This window comes from Erythrolamprus reginae, chromosome 4 (assembly GCF_031021105.1).
Source record: "Erythrolamprus reginae isolate rEryReg1 chromosome 4, rEryReg1.hap1, whole genome shotgun sequence".
NCBI lineage: Eukaryota > Metazoa > Chordata > Lepidosauria > Squamata > Dipsadidae > Erythrolamprus > Erythrolamprus reginae.
The window spans coordinates 45,120,030-45,137,208 of NC_091953.1; the positions used below are offsets into that span (position 1 = coordinate 45,120,030).

The window sequence follows — 17,179 nt, forward strand, 5'->3', positions numbered from 1 at the left end:
TATAGTCTGGAGGACAGAAGGAAAAGGGGGGACATGATCGAAACATTTAAATATGTTAAAGGGTTCAATAAGGTTCAGGAGGGAAGTGTTTTTAATAGGAAAGTGAACACAAGAACAAGGGGACACAATCTGAAGTTAGTTGGGGGAAAGATCAAAAGCAACGTGAGAAAATATTATTTCACTGAAAGAGTAGTAGATCCTTGGAACAAACTTCCAGCAGACGTGGTTGGTAAATCCACAGTAACTGAATTTAAACATGCCTGGGATAAACATATATCCATTGTAAGATAGAATGCAGGAAATAGTATAGGGGCAGACTAGATGGACCATGAGGTCTTTTTCTGCCGTCAGTCTTCTATGTTTCTATGTTTTTATAATGTATTAAGTCATCTACAGATATATTCCTGCAAAGTGTACTCATATTCTCAGGAAAATTAACAGGAAGCATTTTAAAAATTCCACAAATCGGCTGTGAAATTATGAGAAAATCTAGACAACGATTTACCTGCATCATTGAGCCACTTTTCCAGAAGTGGTTTTAACTTGCACATGTTCTTAAAGCTGAGGTTCAAGGCTTCAAAGCGAGAAATAGTAGTTTGACTGAAATCATTTCCATATAGTTTGCCCATAGCGAGCCCAACATCACCCTACAAGGAAAAAAAAGACAGTAATTTGTTGAGGCTATCAGATGTAAGAAGATTTTTATTCAACATGTGAGAGATGGTCTTCTACATTTAGTAAATTTTTATTGTAGAATGCCTGAGATACTTATTGCACACAATGTTTTCATTTTACAACTGCAACAGAAATGGTTGTGTCTTAAAAACTTGCCACGGATGAGTTAATCCAACCAAAGAGATTTTCTATGGAAAGTTATGAAGATGTTTTTATAACATAGCTCCCTATCTATGGATGCAAATGTCAGGGTTACATCCCATATCAACCCTGAAGTTGCCTGAACTGAGGCAATATTTTTATTTTTCTGCTTCAGTGCTGACAGAAAGGCTCCATAATTACGAAGTGTCAGCTCTATCTAAACCAGAAATTATTTGTTAGTTCATTATCATTAGGAGTCTGACAGATATGCTTCAAAAGTCCCTTATCAAATTGGGTGAAAAATATCCACTAAATATTTATTTAAATATAGAATAGAATAGAATAGAATTTTTATTGGCCAAGTGTGATTGGACACACAAGGAATTTGTCTTGGTGCATGTTGTGATTCAGCCTGAGGCTCCTCAGGGACCGGCTGGATCTCTGCCGGATCCATGCCCAGAGGAGGAGGACAATGAACAGGAGGGGGAGGACCAGGCAGACGGGGGAGAGGAACGTCAGGAAGAGGAGGAGGGAGAGCAGCCTGAGACCCCCGGGGGGGGGCTCTCCCCAGCTAGTAGCCTGGATTCATTGGATGAAGACGCACAAGCTATAATAGACATGAGGCAGCGACGTGTAGCTCAAAGACGGGGCCAATTAGAAAGGTATTTCCATCCCTGAATTGGCAACAGCTGGGTTTGGGTGTGGTTCTCCTCAGCAGGGTTGAAAAGGCAGGCCCGCCCTTACAGTCTTGTGGAGAGTTATCAACTAGGAGTCCTATGACCTTGCTTCGATTCTCAGCGTCTCTGATCTTGGCTTGTGGCCTAGAAGTCTGAAAGACTTGGGGGAGGCGTGGGTTTTATTATCTCCAGCGTTGTTTTTGCCAGCAAGAATCCTGTTTTATTGCCTGGCCTTCATGAAACCTCTGTGAAGCTTCATAGTGTTCCTGTCTGTAAGAACAGTTTTTGTTACCTGTGTTTGCTTTGAAGTATATAAACTGCCTTTGCTTTTTACCAGTGTGTCTGGCTACTCTTTTGGTTGGGGTTGGCGTCTGGGGGGACCCAGACAGAACAGTGCATATGCTCTCAGCGTACATAAAATAAAATATACATTTGTCAAGAATCATGTGGTACAACACTTAATGATTGTCATAGGGGTCAAATAAGCAATGAAGAAGCAATATTAATTAAAAAATCTTAGGATATAAGCAACAAGTTACAGTCATACAGTCAACATGGGAGGAAATGGGTGAAAGGAATGATGAGAAAAACTAGTAGAATAGTAGAATAGAAGTGCATTAATTAATATTGCAAAGTTAGAAATAAGAAACCACTGTTAATTGTGAGTAAGGGTCTCAAATCTGAATACTATTGATCAAATCCCTTCTATGTAGAAATGCGATCATACCTGAGTGAATCCAAGTTTGATCCGTCTTTGTTTAAAAGTCTTGGCAAATTGCTCAAGCTCCTCAAGATCACTGGGCTCTTCCAAGCTGGGTGTATCAATTCGCTTTGGTGTTGTCTGGCTCTGTGGAAGTGGCTGAACAGGGGTTGCTGCTATTGTGCGTGTTGGGGTTGCTGGCTGTTAAAAAAGATGAGGAAGTAGAGTAATATGGAAAATGCAGTAATAACGTACAAGATATTCTAATTGTCCTGTTTTGAATCCAAGTGCACTTGCACTTAATAATTAATGTCACTGTGCCAGAGATTCTCAAAATTTGGTGCATCCTTGCTTTCTCAGTAAATTTTTCATAGGGCCCCTTGGGGAAAAGAAATACTGAAGAATTATTTTTACTAAATACAGGTAGTACTTAGTCCTCGATTTATGAGAGTTCACTTAGTGACTGCTTGAAGTTATAATGGCACTAAAAAGTGACTTACTGCTATTTTTCACATTTATGACCACTGCAACAACCCCATGGTCATGTGATTTACATCCAGTGGCTTGATAATGGGTTCATATTTATGACAGTTGCAGTATCCCAGAGTCATGTGATCACCATTTACGACCTTCTGACAAGCAAAGTCAATGGGGCAAGCCAGATTCACTTAACAACTGCACTGATTCACTTAACAAATGTAGCAAGAAAAGTGATAAAAAGGGGCAAACCTTATTTAAAAAAATTCTCACTCAGCAACATAAATTTTGGGCTCAATTGTGGTTGTAAGTTGAGGACTACTTTTGTGTGTATGTGTGTGTGTTTATATAGACATATATACATACATACATATATATGTATGTATATATATATTTACATATTTATTTATTTATTTTTATTTATTCATTTGTCCAATACACAAATACATAGGAAGAAAAATAGACATGTAGTTATATATATAAGGGTAAAAGTGATCTTAGAGGAGAGGATATATGAAAGAAAGAAAATATGTATGATAAGTGAGAGAAAGGAAAGACAATTGGACAGGGGACGAAAGGCACACCAGTGCACTTATGTACGCCCCTTACTGGCCTCTTAGAAACCTGGAGAGGTCAATCGTGGAGAGTCTAAGGGAGAAATGTTGGGGGTTAGGTGTTGACACAATTGAGTCCGGTAATGAGTTCCACGCTTCGATAACTCGATGTGTATATGTATGTGTATATGTAACAGGCACTTTATGGTCAAACAGGCCAAAGTAGCATTTATGAGTATTCAAAATAGATTAAAATTTAAAATATCCCATGGTGCTCCTGTGAGTTTGCTCTTGTGACTTAGGTGACATGACAAAGTTTGGGAACTGTAGCCCTATGCAATGTGAATAAGCTAAGGAATGTTATATATTCATTGCATTTCTATCTAACTATCGTACAGTAGTACCTCGACTTACGAATTTAATTGGTGCGGGAAGGAGGCTCGTAAGTTGAAAAGCTCGTATGACGAAACATTGTTTCCCATAGGAATAAATGGAAAAGCGATTTAATGCGTGCAAGCCCAAAAATAAGAAACCGGCCGCCACCACCGAAGGACGCTTGAGCCTCCCGATCCTCCCCGCCCCTTTGCCATGCATGTCACCCTGCATGCAGGATGCCATGCAGTCAGGAAGGTCATCCTGCTCCCCCCCAGCCAAAAACACAAAGGCTGCGGAGGGAGGGAAGCAGAGCGGGGCGGCAGGCGAGGCGACCGCCTCTCCGTTCGCCAAGCACCGTGGGGAAGGAGGGAGAGAGAAGCAGACGGGCAGCAGCCGCAGCGGAGGCCAAGTCTCGCTCTGGGCTGTGCCCCCTCCGAGCGCTCACCGCCTGTCCCTGTCAGCGGTCCAGCCACCTTCACCCGCCCGGACAACCGCCAGAGGGGCTCCTCCGGAGGGGCGCACGGGGAAGGGCTTGAGCCGCCGCCTTCTCCTTTCCCCGTGGGAGCGCCGCACCTCTTGTCTGCCCGGCCTGAGAGGCACGAAACCGGTGCTCATGCCGGGTGGCCCGCCTGGAACGCCAGCAATGCCGCTGGGCCGATTGCCGAGCGGGGGCGGGGCGTGGAAGGAGGCGGAGGCGCCGCCGCACCGGCCCCCTCAAGCCGCTCCGTCCAGGATTGGGCTCCTCCGGAGGGACGCACGGGGGCTCCAGAGGAGCCCCATCCCGGGCGGAGTGGCCTAAGGGGGCTGGTGCGGCGGCGCCTTCGCCTCCTCCCGCGCCCCGCCCCCGCTCGGCAATTGGCCCGGCGGCATTGCTGGCGTTCCAGGCGGGCCGCCCGGCATGAGCACCGGTTTCGTGCCTGAGGCCAGGCAGACAAGAGGTGCGGCGCTCCCACGTGGAAAGGAGAAGGCGGCGGCTCAAGCCCTTCCCCGTGCGCCCCTCCGGAGGAGCCCCTCTGGCGGTTGTCCGGGCGGGTGAAGGTGGGTGGGCCGCTGACAGGGACAGGCGGTGAGTGCTCGTATCCCGAATGTAGAACAGAAATATCTCTCCCCTCCTAGCTCGCATCTCGAAATGCTCGTATATAGAGCAGCTCGTATGTCGAGGTTCTACTGTATATTGAAAGCTCCATGATTCAGAAAAACTTAAACATCTATGCTACATTTTAAATTACGATTCCATCACTAAATGATAAAATGTACACATATAGCAAGATCAATACTATGTCATAAAACTATAAAAGATGGCATAATATATGAAATATCTAGAATACTCTCTAAAATAACTCAATCTTCCTGAAAGCAATCATAGCAGAGGTCCGTATAATCTCTACCAGAAAATTATTTCAAAGCAATGATATTGCTATTGAAAAGCGGCGCCTCTTAGCACTGATTTAGTTTGTCTCTTGGAAGCATGGAACTTCAAGGAGATTTTCTCTGAATGACTGAGTAGATTGGAAAAGGTCAGATAGGAGTCAGTAGTCCTGCAATTGTAAAGGGTCCCAAACCACAGAAGGCATCATAGGCTAAAACCAGCATTTAAAATTTTAGCAATAATGGTCAGTAAAATAATGAAGATTGATATGAGAATTATAATGGTGGTTTTAGAAAACTATACCAATGAGTACTGTTTTTTAGAGGGCTTTTAGTTATGACAAATTAGCGGGGGGAAATGAATTATTAACGAAGATTCATAAAAGGTGAATAAGCAAATATGGCTTAATATTAAAAGGCACTTGAAGAAGAATTATCATGATGAATTAACCTGATAATGTTCAATTTGGGGGGAAGTGGTTGGAAATCGAATATTGGATATCCCAGAAAACAAAATTAGACTTATGTAATTTTCTTTTTTTCCCCTAGCACAATAATTGTATGAAAATATACCTGAAATGAAGAATATATAAATGTTTGATTGAAAAACGAAAATTACAAGCATGTGTTTACAATACTGCAACATGTAAAGGTATATGGATTGATGTGTGTATTGTTTGGAAAAAAATATATTACAAAAAAAGAGAGAGAAAAATTAGCAACGGCACTTAGCAATAGCACTTCAACTTATATACTGCTCTACAGCCCTCTCTAAATGGTTTACAAAGTCAGCCTACTGTTCCCAATAATCTGGGTCTTCACTTTACCGACCCTCGGAAGGATGGAAGGCTAAGTCAGCCTGGTAAGATTCAAACTGCCAAATAGCAGGTAGCATACGAGGATGTGCGCACGAGTGAGATTTCAGTGATTTTTGCCAATATTTTTGCTTCTACTAATGCTCATGCTCATGTCCTCGCGCGAGATTTTGCTTCCAGTGCATGCACAGAAGCTGAATTTTGTACAGGGGGCGCATATGCTTGTGTCAGGGACACGCAGCTGCATGCACATCCCGATTTTTCCAACTGGGACTGTGCATCAGTTCATCCATGGAACAGCCCACTACTGAGCATTACTCTTCTCTCACTCTCCTCTTCCCCTACAATAGGGGTCCCCAATCCCTGGCCTACTACCAGGCCTTGAGTCATTCAGATCCGAGCCATAGAAGAAGTAAGAGAGTGTGCATATCCCCACCAGTGTGAGCAAAGATTAAAAGGTTGGGGAACTCTGGCTAAAATATTATGCTTCCAGTAGCCTTCAAAATATTTGTTTGCAGGAAACTGAAAATGAAACTGAATTGATAATATCATTTCATGCCCTCTTGTCCAGTAAATTTGTGACCTTGGAAAAACCACAGCAATGTGTGAGCCAAACAAGGTGACATGATGGGCATTTTGAAGTCTTCTGGGTTGATAATCCTAAAGTATGAGTACAAGAATTCAAATCATGCACTACAGTGTTCCCTCGATTTTCGCAGGGGATGCGTTCCGAGACCGCCTGCGAAAGTTGAATTTCCGCGAACTAGAGATGCGGAAGTAAATACACTATTTTTGGCTATGAACAGTATCACAAACCTTCCCTTAACACTTTAAACCCCTGAATTGCAATTTCCCATTCCCTTAGCAACCATTTAGATTATTACTCACCATGTTTATTTATTAAAGTTTATTTTTAAAAATATTTATTAAAGGCAGATGAAATTTTGGCGATGACATATGATGTCATTGGGTGAGAAAAACCGTGGTACAGTATAGGGAAAAAACTGGCGAAGTATTTTTTAATTAATATTTTTGAAAAATCGTGGTATAGACTTTTCGTGAGGTTTGAACCCGCGAAAATCGAGGGAACACTGTATTTCTTTTATTCTATTGTATCTCATCAGGTAGCAGAATAAACAAAACAAAACAAACAAACAAGCAATGAACTGACCTGAGAGGTGAAAGTGATGCTTGGCTGAGACTGCAGGAGGTTGGCTTGGCTTTGCTGAGGTAGTTGCGTTAAGAGATTCTGCGCTTGCAGGAGACCTGAAAATTAAATTGCATTTACATAAATTGAAATTAATTAGCATAATTTGCTGCAGTACGGGTTTTAAAATACACAGCATTTCTTCATGTGTATCATACTTGTTGCTCAGTCTCTTATGTTGGTTGAGGCAGGCAGGATTCCCTTGAGTACCATTTGTTGGGGGTCAAGGGAAAGGGAGGGTTTTGCCTTCTCTTTCTGCTCAAGATCCCCATGTACATTTGGTGGGCCACTGTGTGACAAAGAATGCTGGAGTCGATGGGCTTTGGCCTGATTCAGCATGGCTCTTCTTATGTTCTTATGTAGCCTACTGTTAAACAAAGTCTATATTAAGTCCACTGTTTTCTTAAAAACAGTGGAAACAGAGCGGGAAGAAAAGTATTAGGTAAACTCTTATGTTATTGTGCTTTGGAAAGCATAACTCATGTGGACACAGTCTCTCAAGCTATAGTCTGCATTTTAATTCTGAGCTACAGAATAAAGATTATAAAGCAAAAAAAAAGTATGAGATTAAATTAAAATTTAAATAAATTTAATTTCGCCTTATATAACATTAAGAATCCAAAAGAATTATAGATGTTTGGAAGACCTTTGGCCCCATTAAATGAACCAATTGTGCCCCTTGTAAATTGGGATGCCTTTCATAAAATCAGTCATATTCCATTCACTTCATGGCTTGACTACTACCCTCTACTATACAAAGGGACTACCTTGAACACCATTCAGAAGCTTCAACTGGTCCACAATACAGAGTGTGGGCAGTGATAGACATACCAGAGAATGTCTATGTGAGACTTCCACTTTCCAAACTGCACTGGTTGCCAGCATGCTCCAAGTGTGATTCAATATGTTGGATATAATCTGTAAAACCCTACATAATCTAGGAACAGATCATTTGAAGGACACCTATCTCCCCTGGCTATTGCCTGGTCCATATGTGCTGATATAGTTGGTATGTTCCAGGCTCTTTTGATTAAACAGTGCTATCATGATCAAGAAATGTGATTCTCTATCATGATGCCTGCCCTTTTGAGTGAGATTTCCACTGAAATCAGTACGATTCTGTCTCTGAAGGCATTCTGAAGGCTTTAAAGACATCCCAGGCCTTTAGTTACTATGAAAGGAATCTCTTGTATTTGTTCTTGGTTATTTTATCTGGAACAATTGGATACCATCTTGCTATGTTTTTGTGGTTTTGTTATATTGCAAGTCACTCAGCGGTGTTGGACAGGCCTTACATTACAAAAATAATAAATGTATTGAGTGATTATTCAACATTCAGCAAATCATGTTTTAGGATATATCCCCCTATGATTTAACTCCTCGACTTACGATCATTGTTGAGCCCAAAATATCTGTTAAATGAGAATGTGCTAAGTGACTTTTGCCCCATTTTATGACATTTCTTGCCACAGCTGTTAAGTGAATCACTGCAGTTGATGAGTTAATAACTTGGTTAAGTGACTCTGGCTTCCCCATTGACTTTGCTAATCAGAAGGTCACAAAAAGGAAGCATATGATCCCGAGACACTGCAACGTCATAAGTATGAATCAGTTGACAAGCATCTGAATTTTTATTAAGTAATCATGGAAATGTTGCAAAGGTTGTAACTGTGAAAAACAATCCTAAGTCACTTTTTTCAGTGTTGTTTGGTAATTAAATGAATTGGTGAAAGTTGAGGACTACCTGTAAATTGATGGCCATTTATTTGGATACTGTATACAGTAATCTTTACTGAAGAGGATAGGGCAAGACTTAATGCTACCTTCTAATTAGTTTGATGGAGATACAGAGTTTATAGAAAATTCAACAAGTTTACATACTGTTCTTTAATAAGGATAGGAAAAATGAAACAAAACCTAAAACCTCATAAATCAATGGGCTTTTTTGCATTTAAAAAGGAAGCCAACTTCCAATTTTTAGTAACTACAGTTTTTTGAACTGCAGATGTTACAGGATGTTGTGCATAATTTAAAAGCAAGTGCACATGGCTTTCAATATTTTTGACCAAGACATACCAGATAAAATGATCATATTAAAGCAGAACACATCCTCTTATTAAACCCAACTTGGAGTGATTTCTAAGAATCTGGTATACTATAGATACAGTTACATAGCAAACAATTACTTCACGTTAGTGCTGGAGTAACCTTTTGCAGAAGCTAGCCCACCCAGATAGCCAAAGCAGCTAACCAGCCTGCATCAGACCAGGATATCAGGAACCTTTATCTTGAAGATAATTGAAGACAGGTACAGTGGTACCTCAAGATACGAACCCCTCGTCTTACGAACAACTCGTGATACAAACCCGGGGTTCAGAAAAATTTTGCCTCTTCTTACGAACTTTTTTCGAGTTACGAACCGGCGTTCGGAGACTGCTGGGAAGCCGCACGGCTGTTTTAAAAGGTGACAGCCGGGCGGCGGGGCTTCCCAGAAGCCTCCCGAACGCCGGTTCGTAACTCGAACAAAGTTCGTAAGAAGAGGCAAAATTTTGCTGAACCCCGGGTTCGGTTCGGGGGGTGCTGGGAAGCCCCCCAGGCCGGCTGCGACCTTTTAAAACACCCGCGCCGCTTCCCAGCTGTCTCCTGAAGCCGAACGCTAAAGCCGAACTTCCGCGTTCGGCTTCGGGAGACAGCTGGGAAGCGGCGCGGCTGTTTTAAAAGGTCGCAGCTGGCCTGGGGGGCTTCCCAGCACCCCCCGAACCCGGGTTCGGGGGGGTGCTGGCAAGCCCCCCAGGCCGGCTGTCACCTTTTAAAACAGCCGCGCGGCTTCCCAGCAGTCGCCGAAAGCCGTTTTTTTGCGTGGGTTTTTTTGGTTGCACGGATTAATTGACTTTACATTGTTTCCTATGGGAAACAATGTTTCGTCTTACGAACCTTTCGTCTTACGAACCTCCTCCTTGCACCAATTAAGTTCGTATCATGAGGTATTACTGTACTTCAGTTTCTTAGAAAAATATTTACTTCTTTCGTAGCAAACCTACACTAACTATTTACACTGTAGCTATCTCTCTAGCAGTTACTATATAAAGTACTCACAATTCTCTATCTACTCTTCTCAGTTACAATATTCAGCTACAAGTCTTAAGCCACACTAATTCACAAACCACTCTAAACCATACTAAGCCACAATACCTTCAACCCAAGCCCCAAGCCACACCTATGCAAAGGTGCATTATGTATACATACTTTTGTCAGCCAATCAGATTACATTACAATCTGCATATTCACCGTGACTAAGCAGTTTTACATTGTTGAAATCATTACAATTCTTCTCTCTGTAATTTGGAATACAGTGGTACCTCTACCTGAGAACGTCTCTACTTAAGAACTTTTTCTAGATAAGAATTGGATGTTCAAGATTTTTTTGCCCCTTCTCAAGAACCATTTTCTACTTAGGAACCGGAGCCCGGAAAAAATTTCTAGGAAATTTGAGAGTGGAACGAAGATCCGGCCAGTTACCGGCCATTCCCCCTTTAATCCCAGCCATCTCAGGCTTTTCTGGGCTGCCAGAGGAGCCTTTCGGTGGTGCTTAAGGAGGCTTTGGCAGCCAAGAGTGAACAAAGCATTTTCCTTTCTCTGGGCGCTTGGAGAGAGAATAAACCTCTGCCAGTGCCCAGAGAAAAGAAATGCTCTCTTTGCTTTGTGCAGCCCAGAGCAAACAGAGCATTTTCCTTTCTCTGAGTGCTTGGAGAGGGAATAAACCACTTCACTGTGGTGACTCCATCGTGCTGCCTCCCATACAACCGGCGCGAGGTTGCCTCCCGAAGCGTCTGGGCGTGGAAAGGCAAAAGGGGATGCTTCGGCCCGGCCGGATCAACTAGGCTTCAGCCAAACTGAGGAGTCACCATAGTGAAGGAAAGGCGCGGCTACAAAGCGAGCAAGCGAGAGGAGAGAGGTGCCGTTCAGCATGGGAAGGAAGAGGAAGCTGGTAGCAGCAACAGCAGCCACCACCTTTTGGTCAAAGGAGTGGGAGGTTCCACCTTCTCACCGCCTAGGTTTCTCTCTGGTGCAGTGTATGGGAGGCAGCTTCGTGCCAGGTGTATGGGATGCGCCTGCTCCTCCTCGCCGCTTCAGCGTCCCTCTTTTTTTTTTTTTTAAGCCTTAAAGTTTTGGATTTTTTGATTCACCTCACCTCACCTTCTTCCTTCGGCAGCGACTGTCCTCCTCCTCATCCTCCCACCCAAATTCCAAACTTTTATTTCTTTCCTAATGGTTTTGCACACATTATTTGCTTTTACATTGATTCCTATGGGAAAAATTGCTTCTACTTACAAACTTTTCTACTTAAGAACCTGGTCACGGAACGAATAAAGTTCTTAAGTAGAGATACAACTGTATTACACTAGCTGATCCTAACACCCCTTCTAATATTCCAATATTGCAGACGCATACAAATATTCCATCATTTCTCTGTCTTATACAAATCCATGTTCACATATCAATTAACCATACATTGCATTCATGAATCCACAATTCATACATTTGTAATTTACATTTTTGGTTTACAACTCCATTACTCAAACCTATATCTTTATGTGCACTTATAATTCACATTCTTGGTTACATAACACCAATATATCTTTGTCCTTAAAACAACAAATGCTAACCGATTTTGTCCATAATCCCTTTTTGTGAATACATACATTTACATCCAGTTTCTCTTTGCTCTTTTAACAAACTAACATTGTTAACTACTCTTTCCCTTTTTACCTGTTTCTATTTATTTACCTGTAGTGATGGACTCTTTAACATTTCTGCATCATTCTGTGGCTTACCTAAAGTGTTAAATACATATACTCCTTGCACGTATCCAAATCTTTCAGGTGGCTTACCTATGTTAGATCTTTCAGAGCTCCTAGATAAAACTCTTTCTTCATTTCTAGACAACATTTCTCTATCCTCACTAATCTCTAAGGTTTCTATAGGCTCTAACATTTGTTCTTCCTCATTCTCTTGCTTAACCTGACTCTGAATCCTGGAAGAACTTACTACATCATCATGACCACCATTAACTAACGTGGTTTGTTCTAAATATGCCTCCTTATTTGAAAGTATTTTGTCCCATCATGGATAATTTTCAAAATTTACATTCCTGGAAATAATTACCTTTCCAAGTTTTTGCCATCTAGGCTGCCCCTTCAAATGTTTCTCTTCAGGAATAAAAACACGGGCAAAAGAACCAAAAATCCTCAGATGTTTTAAATTAGGTCTCTTTTTATATAACATGTAGTACGGGGTCTGGTTCACACTGGAACTCCAACTCCTATTAACTAAATATGTTGCAGTGTCAGTCAGATGGTTCCAATGTAACAGCTTTGTTTTCTTCCCCCCCAAAAAGCATGGCTGTAACCATTTTTTTTAAAAAGCAGAGTTTCAAAAATACAGGAATTTGCTATATGGAAAACTCTAAAAGATCATCTCAGAAATGTATTGCTTACCCTGCTGCCCCTGCGGTGTTTGTGAGATGATGAACTGTGCTGGTTGCAAGTTGGTTGTTGGATGCACCAAGACAAACTGTTGCAGATTGAGATTTTGTTGCTGGAGCTGCTGTAGATGCTGCAGATCCTTCAAGAAGGAAAACATATGAGATCTCCAAAACTAAGCATCTTCTCCTTTTCCTTTTTAGAATAAAATAAAGCCAAAGGAAGGACTCCAAACATCTTGTTCCCTGAACACAATGTACTTACATACACCACTGAAGGATATATATGGAACAATATGTGATAAAACAAATTTTATCACCCACTGAAATACTTTTGAAGTTTTCAGATTTGCTTTCATGTTCTTAACAAAAATCCTTAACAGCAAGTGCTGATGCTTCAGGCTGGCTCTTTTAGTCTCTGTACCTGTCCCTTGCTCATAGGAAAGTTGTGAAACAGCAAGAGAAAAGCCATTTTTATTCTCATCGGTCAATTGATTCATGAAAAAGGCAGACCCTACTGAGATTTTTCTGCAGCAGCCTTTAATAACAGGAAGATCTGTCTTTTTTAATGTCCTACTTCTGTGCAAGCAGATGACATTTTTAGAAGGGAAAAAGATTCTGCCTCTATTACCGTTTCTCCTCTCTAGCTACCAAAATGTGCAGGATTTCCCCATTTATGCATGAGGAAAGGGATTAAATATAAATGAAGCAATGCACATTTTGTAGATGGCCAGGACCAATTCATCATCATAATTATGTTTACTGTTTTTTCTATGTTAAAAAAATAAATACTGGGAATTGTACTGATGGATTGATGTGATGATCACTGAAACATTGGTAAATCAGAAGTAACAAATTACTCAACAAGCAGAATGGTGAAAACATATTATTTTATGATATGCTAACAAGTGCTTTGTTATTTATATTATCCATCAGTCTATCATATACTAGTTACACAACAATATTAATAACAGAAGCTAGACAGAAGGCAAGAAACCTCACTACATAATTTTTAAAGATCTGCTTAATGGCTTTATATCATTTGAAAATCTCACGAAAATTAATGGTCAAGGCCAAACTTTTACAACAATAAGAGCAGTTCCCTAATAATATTAATGGTCTTCCCTTTACTAGATATGTTTAGGTAGAGGCTGATGCTGTTTTACCATTTGCCACTGATGAATTAATTTGATTCCTATACTCAGCACAAGGATTTTGACTTAATGATCTATGTGCCATTTGGATGATCTCCTAAATGATTGCTTGCAATGACTAAATCTATTCCAAGAAATAGTCATTTAGTGGTAAGTTATAATAGAAATTCAAATAAGAAAAGCCGTGTTGTTAATGATAAAGGAAATGATGAAATAATTTTCTTCAGTCTGCAGTGTAAAAGGTTCTAGAGCTGTGGTCCCCAACCTTTCTAGCTTGATAGCCTGGCAGGAAAGAGAGGAGATAGTTCTTTGTGCATGGCAGACATGCGTGCTTACACGTGAAGCTCCATTCGTGATATGCATTTTGTTCACACAAATGGATCTCTGCATGTGTACATGCCCATCCGCTACATGGTGGCCCAGTTCCTAATGGTTCACAGCTCAGAGATTGAAAACCCCTGTTCTAGAGGTTATATGAAGATTTGGATATGAAGTTTTGCTTTGCTGATTCCACAATTCAGCCTTATCAACTAGACTTCGTCCTCTCACTTTCTACTTAAAAAAAAAAATCCTTCCTTCCTGAATTGAACAGTGATAGATTAAAAAAGTTACACACTTTCTGCATCAAGGATATGGCACAGCAGCTACTGGGTACCCAAGACATTCTCACAAGAGATATATAATGGAGTTAAACTTCAGCTGTTCTGTGAACAACAAGAGAATATTTGGCCAACTAAAGCCATTGATAGTTTGAACCTCACCTGTGCAATTTGTATCGGCTGAGATAGAGGAATCTGTGTCATGGGCGTTGCAGCAGAAGCTGAGATGGTGGCCCCTGCAGCATTGTGCTGCTGACTGGCTGAATGCTGCACTGCAGCTGCCAGCAACTGTGCCTGTGCCTGTTGTAGTAATAATTGCTGCTGGGCTGGTGTTAACGTAAGCTGGAAACAAGTTTTAGGACATCCGTTAATAAAAGAAAGGAAAAGCCATATTCTTAAGTACCATTGTTAATCTCTGAGAAGTTTTTATTAGATAAGTTATTTTATATTTTTTGCTGCAGTTAAAAAAAAAAGCTATTACATCACCCAAATGGTGCTGGCATGTGCTTGTGACCACTCATATGGCTGAGATCACAGAAGCAAGATTCTCTATGACTCCTCTTCAAGATTAATGTGGAAAAGGTAATTAGCAAGCAAGCAGTGGAGAGAAACAGCACTGAGAGGAAATAGCAAGCAAAAAGAACAAGCCATCATTGACAGGCTTTGAAAGGAAATTTACATCCACCAGTAGCACAAGCGATTAGGCAGATGAATGAAAAATAGCAATACTGGCTGTGGTTACCAAACAACTGATAATACTCCAGCTGCTTCATATTAGTATGAATCCCTGCCATGTTCCACCGTCCCCATTATGCCTTAAGATATAGATGAGGAACATGTGCACCATTTGTTCCTTTCCAAGACACCCCCTCTCCCGTCTGTCTTTTTGTTTTGATAACATTGAGCTGGTAAGTTGACATCTCTGCCAGTTTCCAAACATGCATTATCTCTATGAAACAGGTGGCATCGAACTCCCTCTGACACATTAATATCCTTCCCAGTTTCTGTAATGAGAGAGCTGCTAGATTCAAAGACCTGGATCCATTCCCTATATTATAAGCAAGAACATTTCAGCAATATGACCCAGACAGCATTTCAATAAGCCTGAAGGATGCTGATTAGGTCCATGCAAACATTCACACATAATCTTATCATAAGCCTTAAAGAATGATACTCAGATTACAGTAAAATTGTGGTGATTTATATGTTATTTTGCTATTGTTATGGCTACATTTTCTCAATTGAAAAATGTATAAACAGCTCAAACGAAAAGTCTATAGAAAGAGCTTTTCATCTCATGCCAACTTTTAAAATGTTAATCTAAGGGTTCATTTTTTCTATATGAAAAAGAGAATGTCAACAAACCAAAACATGTAATCAAAGTTACACTTTAGGATGAATCTTAAATATTCATGAATATGAGAGTGATTTCATTGTGACTTCAGAGACACCAATACATTTCTCATTTCAAACATTGCAGTTTCTACAGTGCTACTGATTTCATCACAAATTGCTTATCTTCTAAAATTTATGTTTCAGAAGAGTAGTAGTAGTAAAAATCTACTAACAGTTTAGAATAAGAGGTTTCGTTGAAATTATGTATATCTATAATCAATAATACTTGTAATAGCGCTGCCTTGTTTAGATTTCAAATGTATTTATATTTATGTAAATATATTATTATTATTATTATTATTATTATTATTATTATTATTATTATTATTATTATAGAAACATAGAAGTCTGACGGCAGAAAAAGACCTCCTGGTCCATCTAGTCTGCCCTTATACTATTTTCTGTATTTTATCTTAGGATGGATATATGTTTATCCCAGGCATGTTTAAATTCAGTTACTGTGGATTTATCTACCACATCTGCTGGAAGTTTGTTCCAAGGATCTACTACTCTTTCAGTAAAATAATATTTTCTCATGTTGCTTTTGATCTTTCCCCCAACTAACTTCAGATTGTGTCCCCTTGTTCTTGTGTTCACTTTCCTATTAAAAACACTTCCCTCCTGGACCTTATTTAACCCTTTAATATATTTAAATATTTCGATCATGTCCCCCCCTTTTCCTTCTGTCCTCCAGACTATACAGATTGAGTTCATTAAGTCTTTCCTGATACGTTTTATGCTTAAGACCTTCCACCATTCTTGTAGCCCGTCTTTGGACCCGTTCAATTTTGTCAATATCTTTTTGTAGGTGAGGTCTCCAGAACTGAACACAGTATTCCAAATGTGGTCTCACCAGCATTCTATATAGCGGGATCATAATTTCCATCTTCCTGCTTGTTATACCTCTAGCTATGCAGCCAAGCATCCTACTTGCTTTCCCTACCGCCTGACTGCACTGTTCACCCATTTTGAGACTGTCAGAAATCACTACCCCTGAATCCTTTTCTTCTGAAGTATTTGCTAACACAGAATAATAATAATAATAATAATAATAATAATTATTATTATTAAATAATTAGATTTGTATGCCACTCCTCTCCGAAGACTCAGAGCGGCTCACAACAAGAAAACAGTACAAATCCAATAGTTAAACACAAATTTAAACCCCTTAATATAAAAAACAGTCATGCATCTCAGACAAACCATACATAAAACGGAAACAGCCCAGGGGAATCAATTTCGCCATGCCTGACAGCAGAGGTGGGTTTTAAGGAGCGAAAGGCAAGGAGGGTGGGAGCAATCCTAATCTCTTTATTGTCATAGCCAGCAATGACAACTATTGCCACCACATATAAAACTAAAAGTGTGAAACTTAAACATGTTGGGCTTAGAGATCAAAAGACTTAGAATCCAGAATGTCATATGAAAATGCAATATTTATAAGAAACAGCAAAAAGACTTTTTGTACTTTCTCTGTTTACATAGAGTAATTATCAGGAAAATCAAAACAATCTCAGTTTTATCACCTTGTCAAGAGATTTGCAGGAATGCATAATATTG

At 40.3% G+C, this 17,179-nt stretch overlaps 1 protein-coding gene across 5 annotated transcripts in view; it reads right to left on the reverse strand.

Annotated features, from left to right (window-relative positions):
• The window catches only part of POU2F1 (POU class 2 homeobox 1), a 109,933-nt gene that overhangs the window by 13,016 nt on the left and 79,738 nt on the right, over positions 1-17,179 (reverse strand). For 3 of the 5 annotated variants that reach the window (XM_070750183.1, XM_070750186.1, XM_070750185.1), the window contains 5 exons: positions 14,387-14,566; positions 12,488-12,614; positions 6,954-7,048; positions 2,221-2,394; positions 506-647 (listed from right to left, as the gene is read on the reverse strand). In XM_070750183.1, the coding sequence (XP_070606284.1) occupies positions 506-647; positions 2,221-2,394; positions 6,954-7,048; positions 12,488-12,614; positions 14,387-14,566 (718 nt within the window). The remainder of the gene's footprint in view (positions 1-505; positions 648-2,220; positions 2,395-6,953; positions 7,049-12,487; positions 12,615-14,386; positions 14,567-17,179) is intronic. The other 2 variants (XM_070750184.1, XM_070750187.1) reach the window with 1 other exon arrangement.